This window comes from Octopus sinensis, linkage group LG16, assembly GCF_006345805.1.
Source record: "Octopus sinensis linkage group LG16, ASM634580v1, whole genome shotgun sequence".
In the NCBI taxonomy this organism is placed as follows: Eukaryota; Metazoa; Mollusca; class Cephalopoda; order Octopoda; family Octopodidae; genus Octopus; species Octopus sinensis.
Window position 1 is genome coordinate 33,794,040 of NC_043012.1, and position 20,000 is coordinate 33,814,039.

The following is a 20,000-nucleotide window of genomic DNA, read 5'->3' on the forward strand; positions in this document are numbered from 1 at the left end:
CACACCGCTCCTGTCGCCATTACAACCACCGATACTATTTTATCCTCCTCCCATACTTATCTTGACCATCATCATCATCAACACTCTCTGCTTTCACCACAATCACCATCAAAACTACGATCACCACAATCAGTTTCTTTACACAGTTGAAAATCCATTATCCGATACTCATGGGACCGAGATTGTTGCAGATTTTTTATTTTTCTAAGTTTGGAGTGCTTTATTAAAAAAAAAATTGCATCTACATAACAGAACAGTTTGAGGATAGAAACCAGGTCTAAACACAATAGCTTATAGGCATACTCTGAATGTAGTTCTATATAAATCTTTAATAATTTCTTTTATACTTAAGACCATCAGAAATGTTAAGATATCAGCCTCTACCCACGTTGTCATGCTTTGATTAAAAGGTTACAGCATAGATTGAATTACTTAGATAAGTTTTGGCCGAAGTTGACTCAGGCCATGTCTAATTTAATAGCACCACCTGGAAGAGATACACAGTCAGTTCTGGGGAACCGTAGCCCATTCAAGCAGAGGGTTGTTGTTTTCAGAGACATATCTAGGTGTGGATGGTTTATCTGGTATTTGTTGGGGGTAACCATCTAGGGATCATTTGAATGCCGTGAAGTCCCTTTCCTTCTTTATGTGTGTCTGTCACGATGTTGAAGAGAGCAGGGCCAATTGAGGTGAAACAGTTCTGTCATAGTGTTGTGATACGACATGAACATTTCTGTAGTGGAAGGATGGCAGGGGGGTCAAACCTCAGACGAATTTTAAAGATGGGCAATGTTGATGGAATATTTTCCACATCAAACAGATGATATAGAGCTCATGGCGGTGGTGGAGGGGGCAAAGCCTGAGACTTTTGAGTCGATTCCAATAGTCAAGGCTTGTCATGTCATCCTCCACCAAGCAGTTCATTTTAAGATAGATATGCGAGTAAAATTACTAACAGAGAAACGAAAATAAACTTTAGAAACAGCAACACCACCATAGGTTACGTGGAAACGATGAACGTGTTTTCAAGGGAGATAATCAAAGAACATAACATTGTAATACTTCATAAAGTAAATATAACAAATGAAAAATCCTCCAAGAATCCATAAAATTCCTGGATCACTTTCATCATCTGTTCCTTGTGCCATTACCAACTTTTCCTGCTAGTTTCATCAAATACCGTTCACAACTTTTTGATTTATTTTTCACACAGACGGACAAACCAATGCCAATGAAAACACAACCTTCTTCCTTGGCGGAGGTAAAAATGGTTTAGTGTGTGTGTGTGTTAGTCATAGTTTACCTTAGACCTAGACTGAGTACTGCTTTTAATGACGGTAGGGTGTGATTCCGATGGACATTTCTGGCAGGTCTAATGACCATACAGAGGCACCCTCGTTAGTTTATGTCCCTATCATTATAGTTGGGTCTTAATTCGATTGGATTATGGCCAAAGTTATTCCAGTTGTGACCACCCTGTCTTATTGTTTACTTATGACCTTCCCTTTCTAAGACATTGAAGCATAATTTGAGAAAGACTATAGCCAGTCGAAGGGCTAAGTACAAGCCCTTTATTGGTTTCATCCTGCTGTTGCCACATCACAATCAGTTCAGAACAATTCCAAGTTCGGGGAAGGCAGTAAATGGACTGCATTGACCCTTGTGCTCAAATAGTTCTTATTTTATCGAGTCTGAAAGGATGAAAGGTAAGGTCCACCTTGGCGGAATTTGAACTCAGGACATAAGGACAGACAAAATGCCACTAAACAGTTTACCAGGTATGCTAACGATTCTACCAGCTCACTGTTTTTTTTAAAAGGAAGGCCATAACATTGCTTTCAAAATTTGGTACAAGTCCACCCAGTTCAGGGGAGAGAGTAAGTTGATTACATTGACCCCAATGCTCAACTGGTTCTTATTTTCTCGAGTCAGAAAGGATGAAAGATGAGGTCCATCTTGGCAGAATTTGAACTCAGTACGTAAAGACGCACGAAATGGCACTTAGCATTTTGCCCAGCGTGCTAATGATTCTGCCAGCTTGCCGCCCAGAAGAAAACAATAATATTGCAGAAGACTAATTGTCTCGTTTATTTGTTGCTAATTAGTCTGTTTTCTATTAACCTTTGATACACCTGAGTAGTTTAAACTTTGTTTCCATTGATGAGAAATGTAATAACAAGATTTGGTGGAAATGTCTGTTCGATTCAGAGATTCTTGCACTTACGAGTAGTGAAGCAGCTGGTGTCTTAATAGTTGCTATGATACGGAAGATATTCCAACTGCCTAGATTACCAAAAGAATTTTGCAAATTTGACAGCAAATTGCAAGCAGAGACTTTTAGTTTTCTTTCTCTTTTCTGCAGAAGTGACTAAGAGTTTTCACATAGAACTCAATGTTTGGAATATTACAGCCTTTTAATAGCATGTTAGAGGAAGACAATAGTGACCAGAAAAGTTTGCAGTTTTTTGATAATCAGACTGAGACCTCTGGAGATATGCTGTGACTGCGAAGACCCGACAAATAATGTGAGTTCATGGCTGTACACCAGCTTTACATAGAAACCCCAGCCCTTCCAAAGTGCCTTGGATCACATGATGGCCTGCTGTACTTACCTTGGATCGTAGGGCGACCTGCTGTGCTTGAGGAGACCTGTTGAGTCAAGTACATCAACATCAGAAGATCAAATGGAAATTGTAGTTGTGATAGCTGTGCCGGTGGCACATAAAATGCACCATCCGTACGTGGCCGATGCCAGCGCCACCTTGAGTGGCTTCCGTGCCGGTGGCACGTAAAAAGCACCATCCAATCGTGGCCGTTGCCAGCCTACCCTGGCACCTAAAAAGCACCATCCGTATGTGGCCGATGCCAGTGCCGCCTTGACTGACTTCCGTGTCGGTGGCACGTAAAAAGCACCATCCAATCGTGGCCGTTGCCAGCCTACCCTGGCACCTAAAAAGCACCATCCGTATGTGGCCGATGCCAGTGCCGCCTTGACTGACTTCCGTGTCGGTGGCACGTAAAAACCACCAACCGACCGTGACCGTTGCCAGCCTCCTCTGGCACCTGTGCCGGTGGCACGTAAAAAGCACCGTCCGTACGTGGTCGATGCCAGCACCACCTTGACTGGTTTTTGTGCCGGTGGCACGTAAAAAGCACCAGCCGATCGTGGGCGTTGCCAGCCTTCCCTGGCACCTGTGCCGGTGGCACGTAAAAAGCACCCACTACACTCACGGAGTGGTTGGCGTTAGGAAGGGCATCCAGCTGTAGAAACACTGCCAGATCAGACTGGAGCCTGATGCAGCCCCATGGCTTCCCAGACTCCGGTCGAACCGTCCAACCCATGCTAGCATGGAAAACGGACGTTAAACGATGATGATGATAATGATGATGATGACGTTGTTTTTGACCAGTGCAAGCCACTGTGGTCCATTACACTGTGTAACACGATTGTTGTCTTTGAATAGCAACAGTTATTTCCTATTTGCTTACCTCCAGAAGGTATGAAAAATGGCTATACCCTTCAAACTTTGCTTTTATGATATTTATTCAGCCCCCCCCCCCCCGCTCCCAAACAATCCCTCAACACATGGCTATGATGCTCCCCCACTACTCCTGCTTATGATCAGAGATGCATCTATTGTCAGTCGCTAAGGAACAAGCTCAAGTGGTTAAGGTCAAGTAACTGTCAGTCAAATCTGTGGTATTGAGCAGAATATTTGCTATGATGATGTTTCTTCTTCCGCAACTTAGCACTGAATCTGTCTGAAATGTAATAGAATATAGGTCAGCTTCAAAGCATTGATGTCCAGGTCACAAAAGCAAAGTGTGAAGGAAATAGTAGTCATTTCCTTTGATTTCTAGATAAAAGTAAATAGAAAATAGCACTTACTCACCAAAAGACAAAAAGAAATTTTAATATTGTTACAGTGTTATGTTTGTATTTCTTTTGACTTAGTATCAGTGATTTCTTCTATTTGTTCCTGTTTGGCAGTAATTGAACCAATGACAACCACTGGAGTGGTACTGGACTACAAAAATAATTATAAATGTTATAGGGAAACTTGTAAAACTGAAAGCTACTCTCTACTATAACTGGTTCAAGCTTTCTCTTGTCTGCACTTCACAATTCTTAATCTCTCTTTACTCTTTTTTTAACTCTTTTTACTTGTTTCAGTCATGTGACTGTGGCCATGCTGGAGCACCGCCTTATTAGTCAAGCAAATCGACCCCAGAACTTATTCTTTGTAAGCCTAGTACTTATTCTATCGGTCTCTTTTGCCGAGCCGCTAAGTTATAGGGGATGTAAACACACCAGCATCGGTTGTCAAGCGATGTTGGGGGGACAAACACAGACACACAAACATATACATACACACACACACACACACATATATATATATATATATATATATATATATACGTATATACGACGGGCTTCTTTTTTTAGTTTCCGTCTACCAAATCCACTCACAAGGCTTTGGTCGACCCGAGGCTATAGTAGAAGACACTTGCCCAAGGTGCCAATCTACGTTTCCAACTGCCATTTTTGTACACAGAAGAGAGATGAAATGATAGGTTTCCACAAATGTACTCTGATGGTATTTCCACAAATGTACTCTGTTGATGTTTCCACAAGTGTATACTCTTTTATCCTTTACTTGCTTCAGCCTTGGACTGTGGCCATGCCGGGGCACTGCCTTGAAGGGTTTTAGCCAAACAAATCAATCCCAGTACCTATTTTTAAAGCATGGTACTTATTTTATTGGTCTGTTTTTCTGAATTGTACAGGGACATAAATATACCAACACTGGTTGTCAAGCAGGAGTGGGGGACAAACACATAAACAAAGACACCCACATAGATATATATATATATAAAAATATAGAATAAATGCGTCCTTTTAAAGCCTAGCCAGGCTCATGGACCCTGTTTCCCAATTTCAATGGCGTATGTGTTCCCCAGCTGGACAGGACGCCAGTCCATCGCAGTATTACTCATTTTTTGCCAGCTGAGTGGCAAAAGTTCTGTTTTGTAGAGGGTCCAGAGATGATCTCACCTGCATTGTCTGTGTGATTGCATTAGACTTTCAAAAGTTGGTCTTGTCCCCCATAAAAACTCATATGTCAGGAGCTCGACATAAGATGTTTATATGAATAAAGTGCCATCAACTCATCATCATCGTTTAACGTCCACCTTCCATGCTAGCATGGGTTGGACGATTTTGACTGAGGACTGGCAAACCAGACGGCCACACTAGGCTCCAATCTTAATCTGGCAGAGTTTCTACAGCTGGATGCCCTTCCTAACGCCAACCACGCCAAGATTATAGTGGGTGCTTTTTATGTGCCACCAGCATGGAGCCAGTCAGGCGGTACTGGCAACGACCTTGCTCGAATCTTTTTACACATGCCACCGGCACAGGTGCTAGTAAGGTGACATTGGCAACGATCACGCTTGAATTGTGCCCCTTTACGTGCCACTGGCACGGAGCCAGTTGGCCACTCTGGTAACGATCATGCTTGGATGCTGCTCATTCAACATAAATAATTAAATAATTGCTTCAGAAGCCTGAAGTCAAGTTTGTTGATATATCCAACCCATTGTGTATGTGTGTTTATGTAAAATAGAAATCTGAACCCCTTTTTCCTGTCATGTTCCACTCTCAGATTAAATGAAATCGTTCTTGTATAACCCCCAAGTTAACCCTAATCAAGTAGATATAGAGCATATCACTCAAGATATATCTTATCTTAATTGAACTGCAAACCATAATGCAGATTCTGACATGCAGCCATTAACTGCATGTGGTACAGTATTACAGTCTTAACATGTTGGAATATACTGCCCAGTCTGTCCTTGTATCTTTTTAGTGATAGTTGTTGTAACAGATTACACTATATGCGTACAATAATAAACTTTGTATTGTAATAAACTGCACAATATGTGCACAATAATCAACTGTATGATATATGTATAATAATTATCTGTACAATATCATTCCCACTGCATGGCACCTTGGGCAAGTGTCTTCTACTATAGCCTCGGGCCAACCAAAGCCTTGTGAGTGGATTTGGTAGATGGAAACTGAAAGAAGCCCGTCGTATATATGTATATATATATGTGTGTATGTATGTTTGTGTGTCTGTGTTTGTCCCCCCTAACATCGCTTGTCAACCGATGGTGGTGTGTTTACATCCCTATAACTTACCGGTTTGGCAAAAGAGACTGATAGAATAAGTACTAGGCTTCCAAAGAATAAGTCCTGAGGTCGATTTGCTCAGCTAAAGGTGATGCCCCAGCATGGCCACAGTCAAATGACTGAAACAAGTAAAAGAGAAAAGAGAAATATCTTTTAGTTTTTATCTTTTACTTATTTCAGTCATTAGACTGTGGTCAGGTGAAGCACTGCCTTGAAGAATTTTTGGTTAAATGAATCTTATGGGAACATAAACATATCAACACCTCCTGAAGACACTTAGCAAAGGTGCCATGCAGTGGAACTGAACCTGGGACCAAGTGGTTGGGAAGCAAGTTTCTTACCACAGGGCGACACCTGTACCTATGAACACAATAATTAATTATACAATATGTATACACTAGTCAACTGTACAATGTGTATACATTAATAAGCAGTATGATGTGTACCACAGTGTAGAATTGAACCTAACACAGTATGGTGTCAATATTTTTAGAATGATTAATCTTGTCTTTTGAAATCTTGTCTAACCTCTCAGGTCAACCACAATTAAATAGGCTTGTGATCAAAAGCATTCCATTTGTGACCATCCAGCAATTGTTTTTCAAGTAAGGGGTTTTATTTAGTTCAAAGATCTTCAAAAGTACTCATTGACCAATCATGTCAACAAGGAAGATTAGTATTAATCATTGGTGACAAGTAAGACCACGAGAGATCAACATTGAAACAAACACACACATGCATGCATGCATGCACACCGAATGAGGATCAGAGACATGAAGTGTCTAGGATTGCAAGACAATGCACCAGAGAGAAAGAAAGAGCTGAGATATCATCAGAGAGAAGTGTATTAGAAATGATGAAGGTGCAATTGCTGATGACAAGAAAGAGGCATTGAAGTGCTGCTATGAGAGATTGTTGGATGAGAACACATGAGATAAAGAGGAGAGGACTTCATATTGACTTGGTAGAAGGACCAACAATTCAAGTTGACAGTAATGTGATTGATAGTGATTAAAAGACAGGAAGAAAAGGGAAGCTAGTGGCACCTCAGGGATGATTGCTTGAAGTGCTCAAAATATCTGGTGAACTTAGATATAGATATTCTGTTGTCTGGGGAGAGTCATTTTCTTTTTGTGCCTTATTATTTAACACACTCACTGGTAAAATTTCCACTTTTTTTCTTATTTTTATTGTCCTAAAATTTTCGTTGCGTCTTGCAAAGTTTTCAATAGTTTTACCGGTGAGTGTGTTAAATAATAAGGCACAAAAAGAAAATGACTCTCCCCAGACACAACAGAATATGCTTCAATACATGAACTCATATAAAGAATCTTGCAAACCAAATCTACCCAATGGTTAGCATAGCAGTAACCTTTGCTACAAGAGCAAAGGAGATGACTTAGAGAGAGAAAATTATGGATGCAATAAATTGATGGAGTAGACTATGAAGGTCAGAGAGGGTTGTGGCATAATTTATTAGTCATGGGGCTATCTCAATTGAAATGCTGTTCAAATGCAATCTTATAAGTGAGACGTATGCAGGAGAAATAGTTAAGAGGAAGCCACTATAGCTGCCATTTAGTGACCTACAGAAAGCTTTTGCCTGGGTACCATACTCTGTAAGGAAGAAAAAAAAAACTACATTTAGAGTGTCCTTGTCCTTGTTGTAACGATTAAGTAAACATTGGCCGACCTCAAGATGTTTGCGTTTGTGCTCTGCAGTAAGCTGTCTTGGTACTCATCTTCCACAGATGAGTACCAAGACTTTATGGAAGATGAACTCATTATGGATGATTTGATAGGTATAACCATCTGCAGAGAACAAGCCACCTCATCAATGATAACTCGCTGGTTCACCATTACTATCTCTTGAGTTTGCTGAATCTTCTTGTCAGTGGTGGAGGTTGACAGGCGTCCTGCTCCCTCTTCATGTGTCACGCTTGTCCAGCCACTTTTAAACTCCTCAATCTACTCATACACACTCCTGTGCTGTAGTGCACTGTCCCAGTATTGTGCTAAAAGCCTCCAATGAATTTCAGCACCTGACACACCTTCAGGCCAGAGAAATCGGAAATCTGCTCTTTGTTCTATGTTGGTTGGTAGGTAGGTAAGTAAGTGGGTGTGCATGTATGCATGAATGCATATAAATATATATGTATGTACGTAAGCATATAGTTATTTTACAGGTTAATTCAGCAACAATCATATTACACACACACATTATATAAAATGAAAAGTCACCTTAGTCTTTCATCATCAGCTTGCATAGGATTTCAATGACTTTATATACACATAAGTGCAACAGGTATTGCAGTGTGTGTGTGTGTGTGAAAGAGAGTGACTGTGTTTTTCAGTTTTCTTTGTAGTTTATTTGTTCCTGTTTTTTTTTATTGTGTTGTTTGTGTTTATTTGCAAATCCATATTGACATCTGTTACATTCAGCCTAATTATTCACCATGTGCACATTTGGTCGACTTTTGTCAACACACACACATATATGTTTATATATATATATATATATATATATATATATAACACTTGAACTTCCAAGTGCTTTCACAAATAGAAAAGAAAGAGAAATTAACAGCACAATATTTGTATTTGAAAAGGATTCTATGATCCTATCCTATTGTCCCAAGAAAAGTTGTGTAGTCACGCTTATGAGTACAATACACTCTGAGCCAATGATTCAAAAAGTGCTGAAAAGAAACGTGAAGTTATAACATGTTACAAGAAAACAAAAGGAGGAGTAGATACCCTAGATGAGATGGTAAGGACATACACTTGCAAAAAAATGACTCGAAGATGGCCTATGGTTATATTCTACGACATGACTGAATGCTTTCATTGTTGCTAAACAGCTTCCCTTGCAAAGTTTCAAGGGTAAAAGAAGAGGTGCCTAATTCAGTTACGAAAGGAACTTGCTGGAGTTAATGCTAAACAAGAACATGACAAACAATCTTCTAGTTCCGCTAACATTTCTCAACCAAACAAGAAAAAAAGATGATCTTTAACCTCATTTGAGATTCCTCAGCCAAAGGAAATAGGAAGATGTTCTTTGTGTGACCCCATCCTAAAAAAAGACAGGAAAACTCGTACTACATGTAAGAATTGCAATATCCCTGTTTGCCAAGAACATTCCAATGTTGTCTGCATTCACTGCCATGAGGAGCTGTAATTCTGTATTTTTGTAATTTTTAAAATTTATAATATATTCTGTAAACTGTATTTTTTTTAAAATTAAAATTTGTGAGAAACAGTAATTTTTCATTCATCTGATAGCATATATAATGTAGCTAAAAAATAATGGTAGTTTGAATAAAATTTGATTAAAAGAAAAATATTGGGACCATTGGACCCAGCTGGTAATTATTGACATACATTTTCTCTGGTAGACCAAGGGTTAAAGGAGAGCAAGAGAAAACAACAAGAATGAGAGTCCAAAGTCAATGTAATTATGCTGTGAGAAAGCAAGGGGATGAAGAAATCAGTGTTTTGGACATTTGTCATTTGTCAAAAAGGGAGCAATTTCCAGAAGAGGGGAAAATGTTATGTGAGAAAACATTGTTGATTTGACTATTTCTGGCACTTTCTCTTTAACTGCCTTAGAATTCACACCCACCATCTCAGCTACTCCTGCCAACTTCCTATTTTGTGCCTTTAATTCTATCTTTTACAAACCCACCAACCCCTACTTCTACTCTAACTTCACCTCATCCCACTCCATTCCCATCAAATCTTCTACCCTCAACATAACAATTCCCCTTCATCAACCTCCTCTTTCATCAACATTCTCACTTTTGATGCAATCTCACCACCTCCCATTAGTGACCGTACATCTACCTTCCTGTCCCATATTCTCTCATTTGTTGCCTTCTCTTCTTCCACCCCACCCCCCATCTCACCTCTATCAAACACAGTCCCTCACAATTTCATCGTTTCCAATTTAATTCACGATGTTCTACATCTTTCCTGAATTCTCTCTCCCTTTAAACCCAAAAGCAACCCAAGTAACCATCCTGGGTCCTATCTCCTACTCTCATTGTAACATTCACCCCTTTTAGTCTATACTTCCCCATGTCACTGTTTCAACTCTACCTTCAACAACACCATCTATTCCCCCAAATGTCATCTCAGCTGAAGGCTCACCCTTTCAGAGGATAATTATTGAATACCTGAAGGTGCATAGCTTAGTGATTAGGGTTTTCACCTCACCTTTGTAATGTCATGAGTTCAATTTCCAGCAACACATTGTGTCCTTGAGCAAGACACTTTATTTCACGCTGCTTCACTCCACTCAGCTGGCAAAAATGAGTAGTACCTGTTTTTCAAAGGACCAGCCTTGTCAAACTCTGTCTGTGTCATGCTGAATATCCCTCAGCGCTACATTAAGAGTACACATGTCTGTAGAGTGCTCAGCCACATCATCATCATCATCATCGTTTAATGTCCGCTTTCCATGCTAGCATGGGTTGGACGATTTTGACTGAGGTCTGGTGAACCAGATGGCTGCACCAGGCTCCAATCTTGATCTGGCAGAGTTTCTACAGCTGGATGCCCTTCCTAACGCCAACCACTCCAAGAGTGTAGTGGGTGCTTTTTACATGCTACCGGAATGGGGGCCAGTCAGGTGGTACTGGCAACGGCCTCGCTCGAATCCTTTTAAACATGCCACCAGCACAGGTGCCAGTAAGGCGACTACATTAATTTCATGAGCAGGCTGTTCTGTTGATTGGATCAACTGGAACCTTCGTCATCATAACTGACAGAGTGCCAGTTATATTGAGCATCCGATCTAATCCTGGATCACCCAGGCCAGCAGCTTATCAAACCAGTTCTGAACATTACATTATTACATGTACTCACACTTTGTTGTTTACAGCATTATACAGCTTATACAACAGTCTGTATGAAGGTGCATGGCTCAGTGGTTAAACCATCAGGTTTAAAGCTGTGTGATTGTGAGTTCGAATCCCGGACTGAGCTGTGTAATAATAATAATAATAAACATTGTGTACAGTGCTCAGGTGCACTACAACTCATCTAAAGTGCATATATAATCAGGTGTAGTTTCGACGGATTTCGGAAAGCATGAGGGCCTTAAAGGATGCAGTGTCATGGCAGTCAACAACTGACGCAGGCAGTTTATTCCATGCTTCAGCAACTCTGAGCGTGAAGAAATGTTTCCGAAAGTCATGGGAGCTGTGTTGTTTTCTGACTTTGTAGGCATGTCCACGTGTGTTAGACACATGGAGATCAAAAAGGTGTTCAGTGTTGTTATTGGTGAGGTGGTTGGCAACTTTGTGTTGTGTTGTGTTGTTTTCTTGAGCAAGACACTTTATTTCACATTTCTCCAGTTCACTCAGCTGTAGAAATGAGTTTCGATGTCACTGGTGGCAAGCTGTATTGGCCCGACAACATCAATGGCATGGAGAGGGGAGGCTGGTATGCATGGGTGACTGCTGCTCTTCCAGAAACAACAGTGCCCAGACTTATGCTTAAGAGGGAAACTTTCTAAGTGCAATCCCATGGTTATTTGTGATTGGAGAGGTCTTTTACAACACTATGGTACTCCCCACAAGTGGAAAAATACCATAGTATTGTACAAAAATGAATTGCATTATGAACATCGAATTTATCAACAGGATTATTATTCCATATTGCTTTCCTATAAAAACACTATCCCTTATATTAATATCCTCATCTCCCCACACACAGACATTACACACCCACACTTTTGTATTCATACCTATTTCTTTACTACCCATAAGGGGCTAAACACAGAGAGGACAAACAAGGACAGACAAACGGATTAAGTCGATTATATCGACCCCAGTGCGTAACTGGTACTTATTTAATCGACCCCGAAAGGATGAAAGGCAAAGTCGACCTCGGCGTAATTTGAACTCAGAACGTAGTGGCAGACGAAATACGGCTACGCATTTCACCCGGCATGCTAACGATTCTGCCGGCTCGACGCCTGGCGATACACTTTTGTATTCATACCATCCTTATAGTAATGCACCACATGCACATATTCACACTACATTACACCTTCCCATGCTTATCTCCCTTAGCTCTCACTCTTCTTGCTATATACCACCATTCGACCTTTCACCCTGCTGCCTCACAGCAATCAGTTTGGTTTTCTCAATATTATTTGTCTCGTCTCCGTCCTCTGTTTATAACAAAACGCACAAAAGTCCAAAATATCAAATTCTCCCTCACCCCTCCCTGTTCCTACCTCAAAACATAATTATGTTGACTTTGTACTCTTCCTCCTTGTTTTTCTTTTTTGTTGTTTACTATGGTTTCTCATGACTCTACTTTGGTATTCTATCAACCAAACAGTCACAGACAACCATCATCAATACCTACATACCATGCCATTTCTATGGAATGAGAGAAATCTATTATTGAAAGATCAGCATCGCCTTACCGTGATCGTTACCAACATCGCCTTACTGGTACCTGTGCCGGTGGCATGTGTAAAAAGATTTGAGCGAGGTCATTGCCAGTACCGCCTGACTGGCCCCCGTGCCAGTGGAATGTAAAAAGTACCCACTACACTCACGGAGTGGTTGGCGTTAGGAAGGGCATCCAGCTGTAGAAACTCTGCCAGATCAAGATTGAAGTTTGGTGCAGCCATCTGGTTCGCCAGCCCTCAGTCATTCGTCCAACCCATGCTAGCATAGAAAGCGGATGTTAAACAATGATGATGATGATGATGATAAGCAGAGGTGGTGAATGCCTATGTCACTTCTGTCATAACTCCCCACCTGACTATTGTGCCTTGCCCCAAATACCAGTTTTGCAGAGTGGGGAGGTGTCTGCTTTGCTGCTTCCTGTAGAAGGGATGCATTTCACTATTCAGGGGTCCATCTGTTGCCATTGATTTCTGGAATGCAGGTTTTGTATGCCATGACTGATGATGTGCAGATCAGCACTGAAGCTGTGCCACCTGAAGACTTTCCTGGACAATGAACAGGTGTGGTCTTCATTTCTAAGATACATATTTCTACAGCTCATCTGCTTGATGGAGCTGCAGTCCTGTGAAAAGAAAAGACCAAGGCTGAGGGCATGGCACATGGAACGCTGTCAGGTACGCCAGTATAAGTTACACTTTTATTATAGAGACCTTGCAGTGGGTAAGGGCAATGATGTTCTCAGGGGAAGTTTGGATGTCAATAAGAATGAACTAAGTGGTCTGTTTTGAAAGAATTTCGGGCAGGGTCTGTGGGTTACTTCCAAAAGTCCTTGACCTGGCAGTGCCAATGAAGGAATACTACCAGTTCAAGATTGAACTCTAGAGGTACAGAAGGACTCTCCAAGAAGTATCAAATTGTATTGGATGCATTCATGCATTGCTAAGTTCTGGAGATGAACCAGACTATAAACTGAGTCCATTGTGAGGATTGCCCTGCCTCCTGCCTTTAACAAGGTAGAGCAGATAGTGTTCCTCTAATTAGTGGTTGTTGCAAGAGGTTGTGTGGTGGACAAGGTTAAAAAATTTAAGGCAGACACTTTCTACTTCAGTCAAACCCTCATTGACTTTTTCAGGTTCCACTTGAAAACGAAAGTAAGGGTGGAGGGCTCTCTCCCCCAGCAAATTTATCCAGAAGTGGATAACTGCAGCAAAAATAGTCACAGTGAATAGAACTACATAAGCATGCACCTGTAGACAGGTGGACAACAGTTGGGGGAGGGTTTGTGCCCTTGATGGTCAGAGAAGTATTGGATCTGTCAGGTCCCTTGATTGGTCCTAGTTGGAGGTTATTTTACATTTGAAGTTCTGTATAATCCATGTGTTCACATATTTTGTGTTCTACGTATATTTTTTTTATTTCATCTCTCTCTTTTTATTCCTCCCATCCCTTTAAGAAAACCCCATACAAATTGTAAATTCCTTGTAATGTTACTGTTTATCTGATTTCTTGTCTTTATATTCTGAGTTCAAATGCTGCAAGGGTCAACTTTGCCATTCATTCTTTTGGGGTCGATACAAAAAGTACCAGTTGAGCATGGAGGTCAATATAATTGACCTAACCCTTCCCCTAAAATTGCTGGCCTTGTGCCAAAATTTGAAACCATCATTATTATAAGATATAGGCACAAGCATGGCTGTGTATTTAACAGACTCACAACTGAACTTAGTGGTTTCAGGTTCAATCCAACAGCGTGAATTTGTGTTTTCTACTTTAGTGAATTTGATAGCCTGAAACTGCAAAGAAGCTTGTCGTACACTCAAACACACACACACACACACACACACACACACACACACACACACACACACACACATACCACTCACAAACATACGTATATCTGTGGGTACCAGAGCGTCCCATCCAACATTGACAACCGGTGTTAGTTTGTTTACATCCATGTTTGGCAAAAAGAAGATCAACAGAATAAGTACCAGACAATGAAATAAGCACTGAAATTGATATATATGATTGCCTACTCTTTTCAAGGCAGTGTCTTAACCTGTTCAAAGTCTGACTGAAATGAGTACATATGCTCTTATTGTTGTTAAGCTCAAATTCCACCGAGGTCAACTTTGCTTTCATCCTTTCGAAATCGATAAAATAAGTACAAGTTGAGCACTGGGGTCGATGTGATTGACTTGCCCCTTCCCCTAAAAAATTGCTGGCCTTGTACCAAAGTTCGAAATCATATTATTGTTATTACTCATGCACATATACTCACAAATATGCAATGAAACATAATCAGTTTTATCCAACGCAATTCGATAAAGCAAAAATATTGATTAAATACTGGGGTTGATTTAATGGCCTATCTGCTCTCCTTGTATCTATGTTGGAATTTTTTTATTATATGAAGAGTTGTAATACTGTCTCTGGATTTGAACCTGCGACGTAAAGGGCCGTTAAGTTCCATAATAAGCTACCTGGATACAGTACGTTGTACATAAGACTAATAAGTTGACACACATACACACGCGCGCACACACATTGCAAGACACGTACACACCTCTTTTCCTCGACCAATCACCGTTCGCTATTTCTGCACACCTATTTTTCAGCCAATCAGAACATTGGGCATGATGACATTTTATTTTTGGACTAGTTCCCAAAATCAAACGGCAACAGCCGTCACCGCACACACGTGTCCATTTAATAGAGACACTCACATACACACACACAAGTACAAGTTATTGTGTTGAACTTTATTACATCACACACTTGCTGAAACAAGTGTGTGTGACAGTTTGACTGTTATTGTGAGCAGATGTATCTGTCACTGGGTTCACAAAACAGTCCCAAACGAAGATGGGTTCTCTTGGTAAGCGCTCGACTTGCTAGAAATAGCAGCTAAATTTCGCTCGACTAACACCTTATAATCTTAAAGAAACTGGAAAAACAGAAGATGGTCCAGAAGTGGAACACCTTTAATCAAAGCATTGCTCAACCAGTGCTGACATGGGACTAAATAACAAGTCTCACAAACTCTCTCTTACAATGTTGAGGGGTAGACTTCATCTATCGCCCCGCTTAACACCATCACCTGGTCTTTGGGTACCCTTAGCAAAGTCTACTCTGTTGCAAGCATTCGGGTCAGGTCACTGCTTTGAGGACACCTCTCTCCCTGTAAAGGGTCAATGGACACTATCTTTCCCACACCCGCTACTTATATTCCCCCCAAAACGCACACTAGCACATCCACAGAAACATACACTTACATTCAATAAAAGAAATATACATTCATAACACACCCAGAGATATTTACATACTCTGTTTAGCCTAAAAACAATTTGTGTGTGTGTGTGTTAGTATAAAATTAATATATAGTTTTCTTATAAAGTTATGTCGTACAATAATTTTAAAATGTATTTTAAATATATTCTATAAACTTATTGTCAGAAAATAAAGAAAATATTTAGTTGAATGTTGTTTTGTGATGTATTTTCTTTCTTCTCCAATATTTTTTTAAGTTAAACAAATTTGAAATCCTTTGCTAAAATATTCTTCTTTCCGTTTATCCCTCCGCCTTTTCCTTCTGTCTTCTTATTAATATTTCTTTTCGTTTTTCTCTCTCTTTTCCCCTCATACTTCTATTAATCTTTCGTTTCGTTTGCTTTTTCCCATTGCGCCCCATCTTCCAAATTCACCTCTTTCTTTTCCCCCTTACACCTCGCTTATCATTCGTTTCGTTTCGGATTTTTCTTGTCCTTTTTATATTTCCCTTCGCCATCACTCATCTATTTTTCCTTCTCTCCCTACTCCTTTCCATTTGTTTTTCTCTTCTTTTTTTTTCTCATTTTCTTCCCGATTCTATTCGTCCTTGTCTTCCTCTTTCTCTCTTCTTCCTGTTTTCGCTTTTGTTAATCACGGTGGAAAAAAACAAACAACAACGAAATAACACACTGAAAAATAGAGCATTCTGATTGGCCAACATTGACCTCTCCCCCCTCCTTTACTCCGAGTTGCATCATCGGGTCATATGAATGCATTAACTTACTAACGCGAGCTGCCAAGATCAGCTGTAGCACTTGAGGAGAAGGAGGAGTAGAACGAAAGAAGGAGGTGGAGGAAGTGGAGAAGGAAAAAGCCAAAGAAATAGAAGAACGAGTCAAAGGGGGAAAGTTGCATTTAGTGGTTTAGCCGTCACCCGAACTGTGATCCTGAATCTCTCCACCACTAGACATTTGATTACCACCATTATTTCTTTATTATCATTATTATTTGTAGTATTATTAGTTTTATTAACGTTAATTCCATTTTCTTTCACTGTCAACGACCAATTTTAATGGGACTCTCATTCAAAAGCCCAGAACACAAACGTGTAACATCCCGCGTCACTGCAATGATTGATGTAAGTCACACACTTGTTTTCTCTCTCTCTCCTCTTTTAAATAATAATAATAACAATAGTAATAATAATAGTAATAATACCGACGATGATAATTCATAATAATAACAATTATCCTTTCAAACATAGACAAACGGCCACAGATTTTTATTGTAGGGTGAAGAAGAACGGGTGGTGTTCGGGTACTTCAGCATATCCTCGAAGTCCTGGATACAACAGGCTGATTATAATAAAGAGAGAAAAATAATAATAATAACAGTAATAATACGTATTTCTTACATGGATACAATACCTGAGATATATATTATAATTTGACTAGAGAAATGAGATTGTGACATATTTCTTTTTCTTCTTCAGGACATTAGCAACGTATGTGAAGGGAAATTGCTACTACAGGGAATCGAAACCGGGTCGCGGACTAGGCTCGCGGAAAAATAACCATCTCTCCTTTAATAATAATAAAAATTCTTCCCTTCCTTCCTTCTTCATTCATTCACTCCATATTTTCTGCTATTGCCATCGTTTTCTTCGTGTTCTTTTCGGCTATAAATTCCATTTAAAACGTGGATTTCTTTTATAGGTTTATTAAAATCTACCCCGAGGTAATCCTTAACCACCCTTTCAAAGAATGATAAACATATTCAATTTCACGCTTCTCTTTTGTGTTGCTAATATCCTAAGTGAAAAGTATGTATGTCACATAATCTCATCAGCCCACCATCTCTTCCGATATAATAAATCCGTGGCCATCACAATAAATAAATAAATATTAATTCATTATTTAAAGTCAGCGACACATGTTCTCATTTCTGTTCATGGACCTTTCACCCTCGATTTTTCAAACTTCTCATAGAAACATATCACTAATGTCGCCGAAAAAAAAAGGCCTGTATACCACAGTGAAGTGCCAATCGACTTCTCCACATTCTACAAGTAAATCTCGGGCACTGATTTCAGTCCAAATCCGTCATGTTGGACATCATTCCTTGTCCATTTATTTCAAGTTGGCATCACTGACAAGGAACGGACACGAAAAACCTAAGTCTCTTCTCATCGAATGGCACTTCAAAGATTCGTCTCCTTTAATATACATATTTTATACATATATAGCATGTGTATATGTATACATATACGCGCATATGCATGTATGTGTATATATGTATGCATGTACATTTATGTATATATATATATACATACATGTGTATATATATGCATGTATATATATATGCATGTATATATACATGTATGCATGTATATATACATGTATGCATGTATATATACATGTTTGCTTTCATGTATATGTATGCATATATATACATGTATGCATGTGTAAAGATATATGCATATTATAAATATATGTATGCATATATAAGTGGCTTAGTAATTTAACAACATAAAGGCATATTTTAAACATCACTATATATGTATATATATGCAATGTATATATATATATATGTATATGCATGTGTGTGTATATATATGTGTATGTATATGTATACGTACATATGCATGTATATATGTATGCATACATATGTGTGCATATATGTATATATATAGTGTATATATATCTATATGTATTTATATATGTATGTATATATGTGTGTATATATATGCATTTATATATATATATATATATATATATATACACATGTATGCATAGGTATATATATATACACATAAGCATATGTATGTATGCATCTATATATGCATGTATATATGTATATAAACATGTATGTATATATGCATCTATATGTATATTCATGCATGTATATATACATGCAAGTATGTATGTATATATATGCGTGCATGTATTTATATATGCATATATATACACATGTATATATTTGCATGCATATATATGTGTATATATATGCATATACACATATATGTGCATATATACATGTATATATATGTATGCATGTATATATGTGTGTATATATACATGCATACATATATATATATACATTATATACATATGTGTTTATGCATATATATATACATATGTATGTGTGTATATATATTTATGCATGTATATATGCGTATATATATATGCTTGTATATGTGTATATATATATGCTTGTATATATGTGTATACATGCATGTATATACATACATATACACATACATACACACACACACATGTATATATATACATATTCATGCATATGCATGGATGTACATATGTTTGGTTTCTCTGTATATATATACACCCGTGTATATGCATATGTATGTGTGTAACCCTAAATCACTTTTAACATATCTTGGAATAAAGAAGACTGGTATGCTAGAAATAACAGCAAAGTTTTCGGTAAACGTCTCTTTACTATCTGGAAAAAGAATAGGATCACATTGGAAATTTTAATGCATGATATAATCACAAAGGTGGAATGGTCATGGTTGGAACACCTTTGATCTTAGAGTACGTTCGTTAAGTGTAAATCTCGGGCTTAATCAGTTCTGTGAGATTGTATTCATGCAGTTAAATACACGTGCATGTACGTTATGTATAGGTAGAAAAATGTCGAGTCCTTTATATAAATATCTATCTATATATATATATATATATATGGATCTTTTCGGTTTGACCGGCAGTTTTTAAAAAATAATTTCCACGTAACTAAACACTTTTAAACTTCGTATACTGGTAGAATGTGTTTATAAAACATCTTTTTCTCTTGGCTTTATTGAGAAAATTCTATGGTTTATAAGATATTTGTTGGGGGGGGGGGTTCTGTAATTTCAACCAATCAATGACGTCTATTGAGGTTAAAAGCATTCTGTGCCGTATGAATATGTCCCTCGTTTAAGAAACAGATTGGGTTTATTTACATTTCTGAAGAAAAAACAGATACCCTTCCACCACCCTTAACCCTAACCCTAAAACAGGTTGAAATGCAATAGATCGATTCTAGGGTCATAATTATGGGTGACAATTTCATATGACACCGCTAGAAAAAACTGCCGTTCA

The 20,000-nt window shown here is 38.8% G+C and overlaps 1 protein-coding gene across 1 annotated transcript in view; it reads left to right on the forward strand.

The window, feature by feature from the left end:
* The first annotated feature begins 16,713 nt into the window (after window positions 1-16,713).
* Window positions 16,714-20,000, forward strand: part of LOC115220589 (sestrin-3) — a 54,804-nt gene continuing 51,517 nt past the window's right edge. The window contains exon 1 of the mRNA XM_029790739.2: window positions 16,714-17,035. Within this exon, the coding sequence (XP_029646599.1) occupies window positions 16,970-17,035 (66 nt within the window). The 5' untranslated portion in view covers window positions 16,714-16,969. The remainder of the gene's footprint in view (window positions 17,036-20,000) is intronic.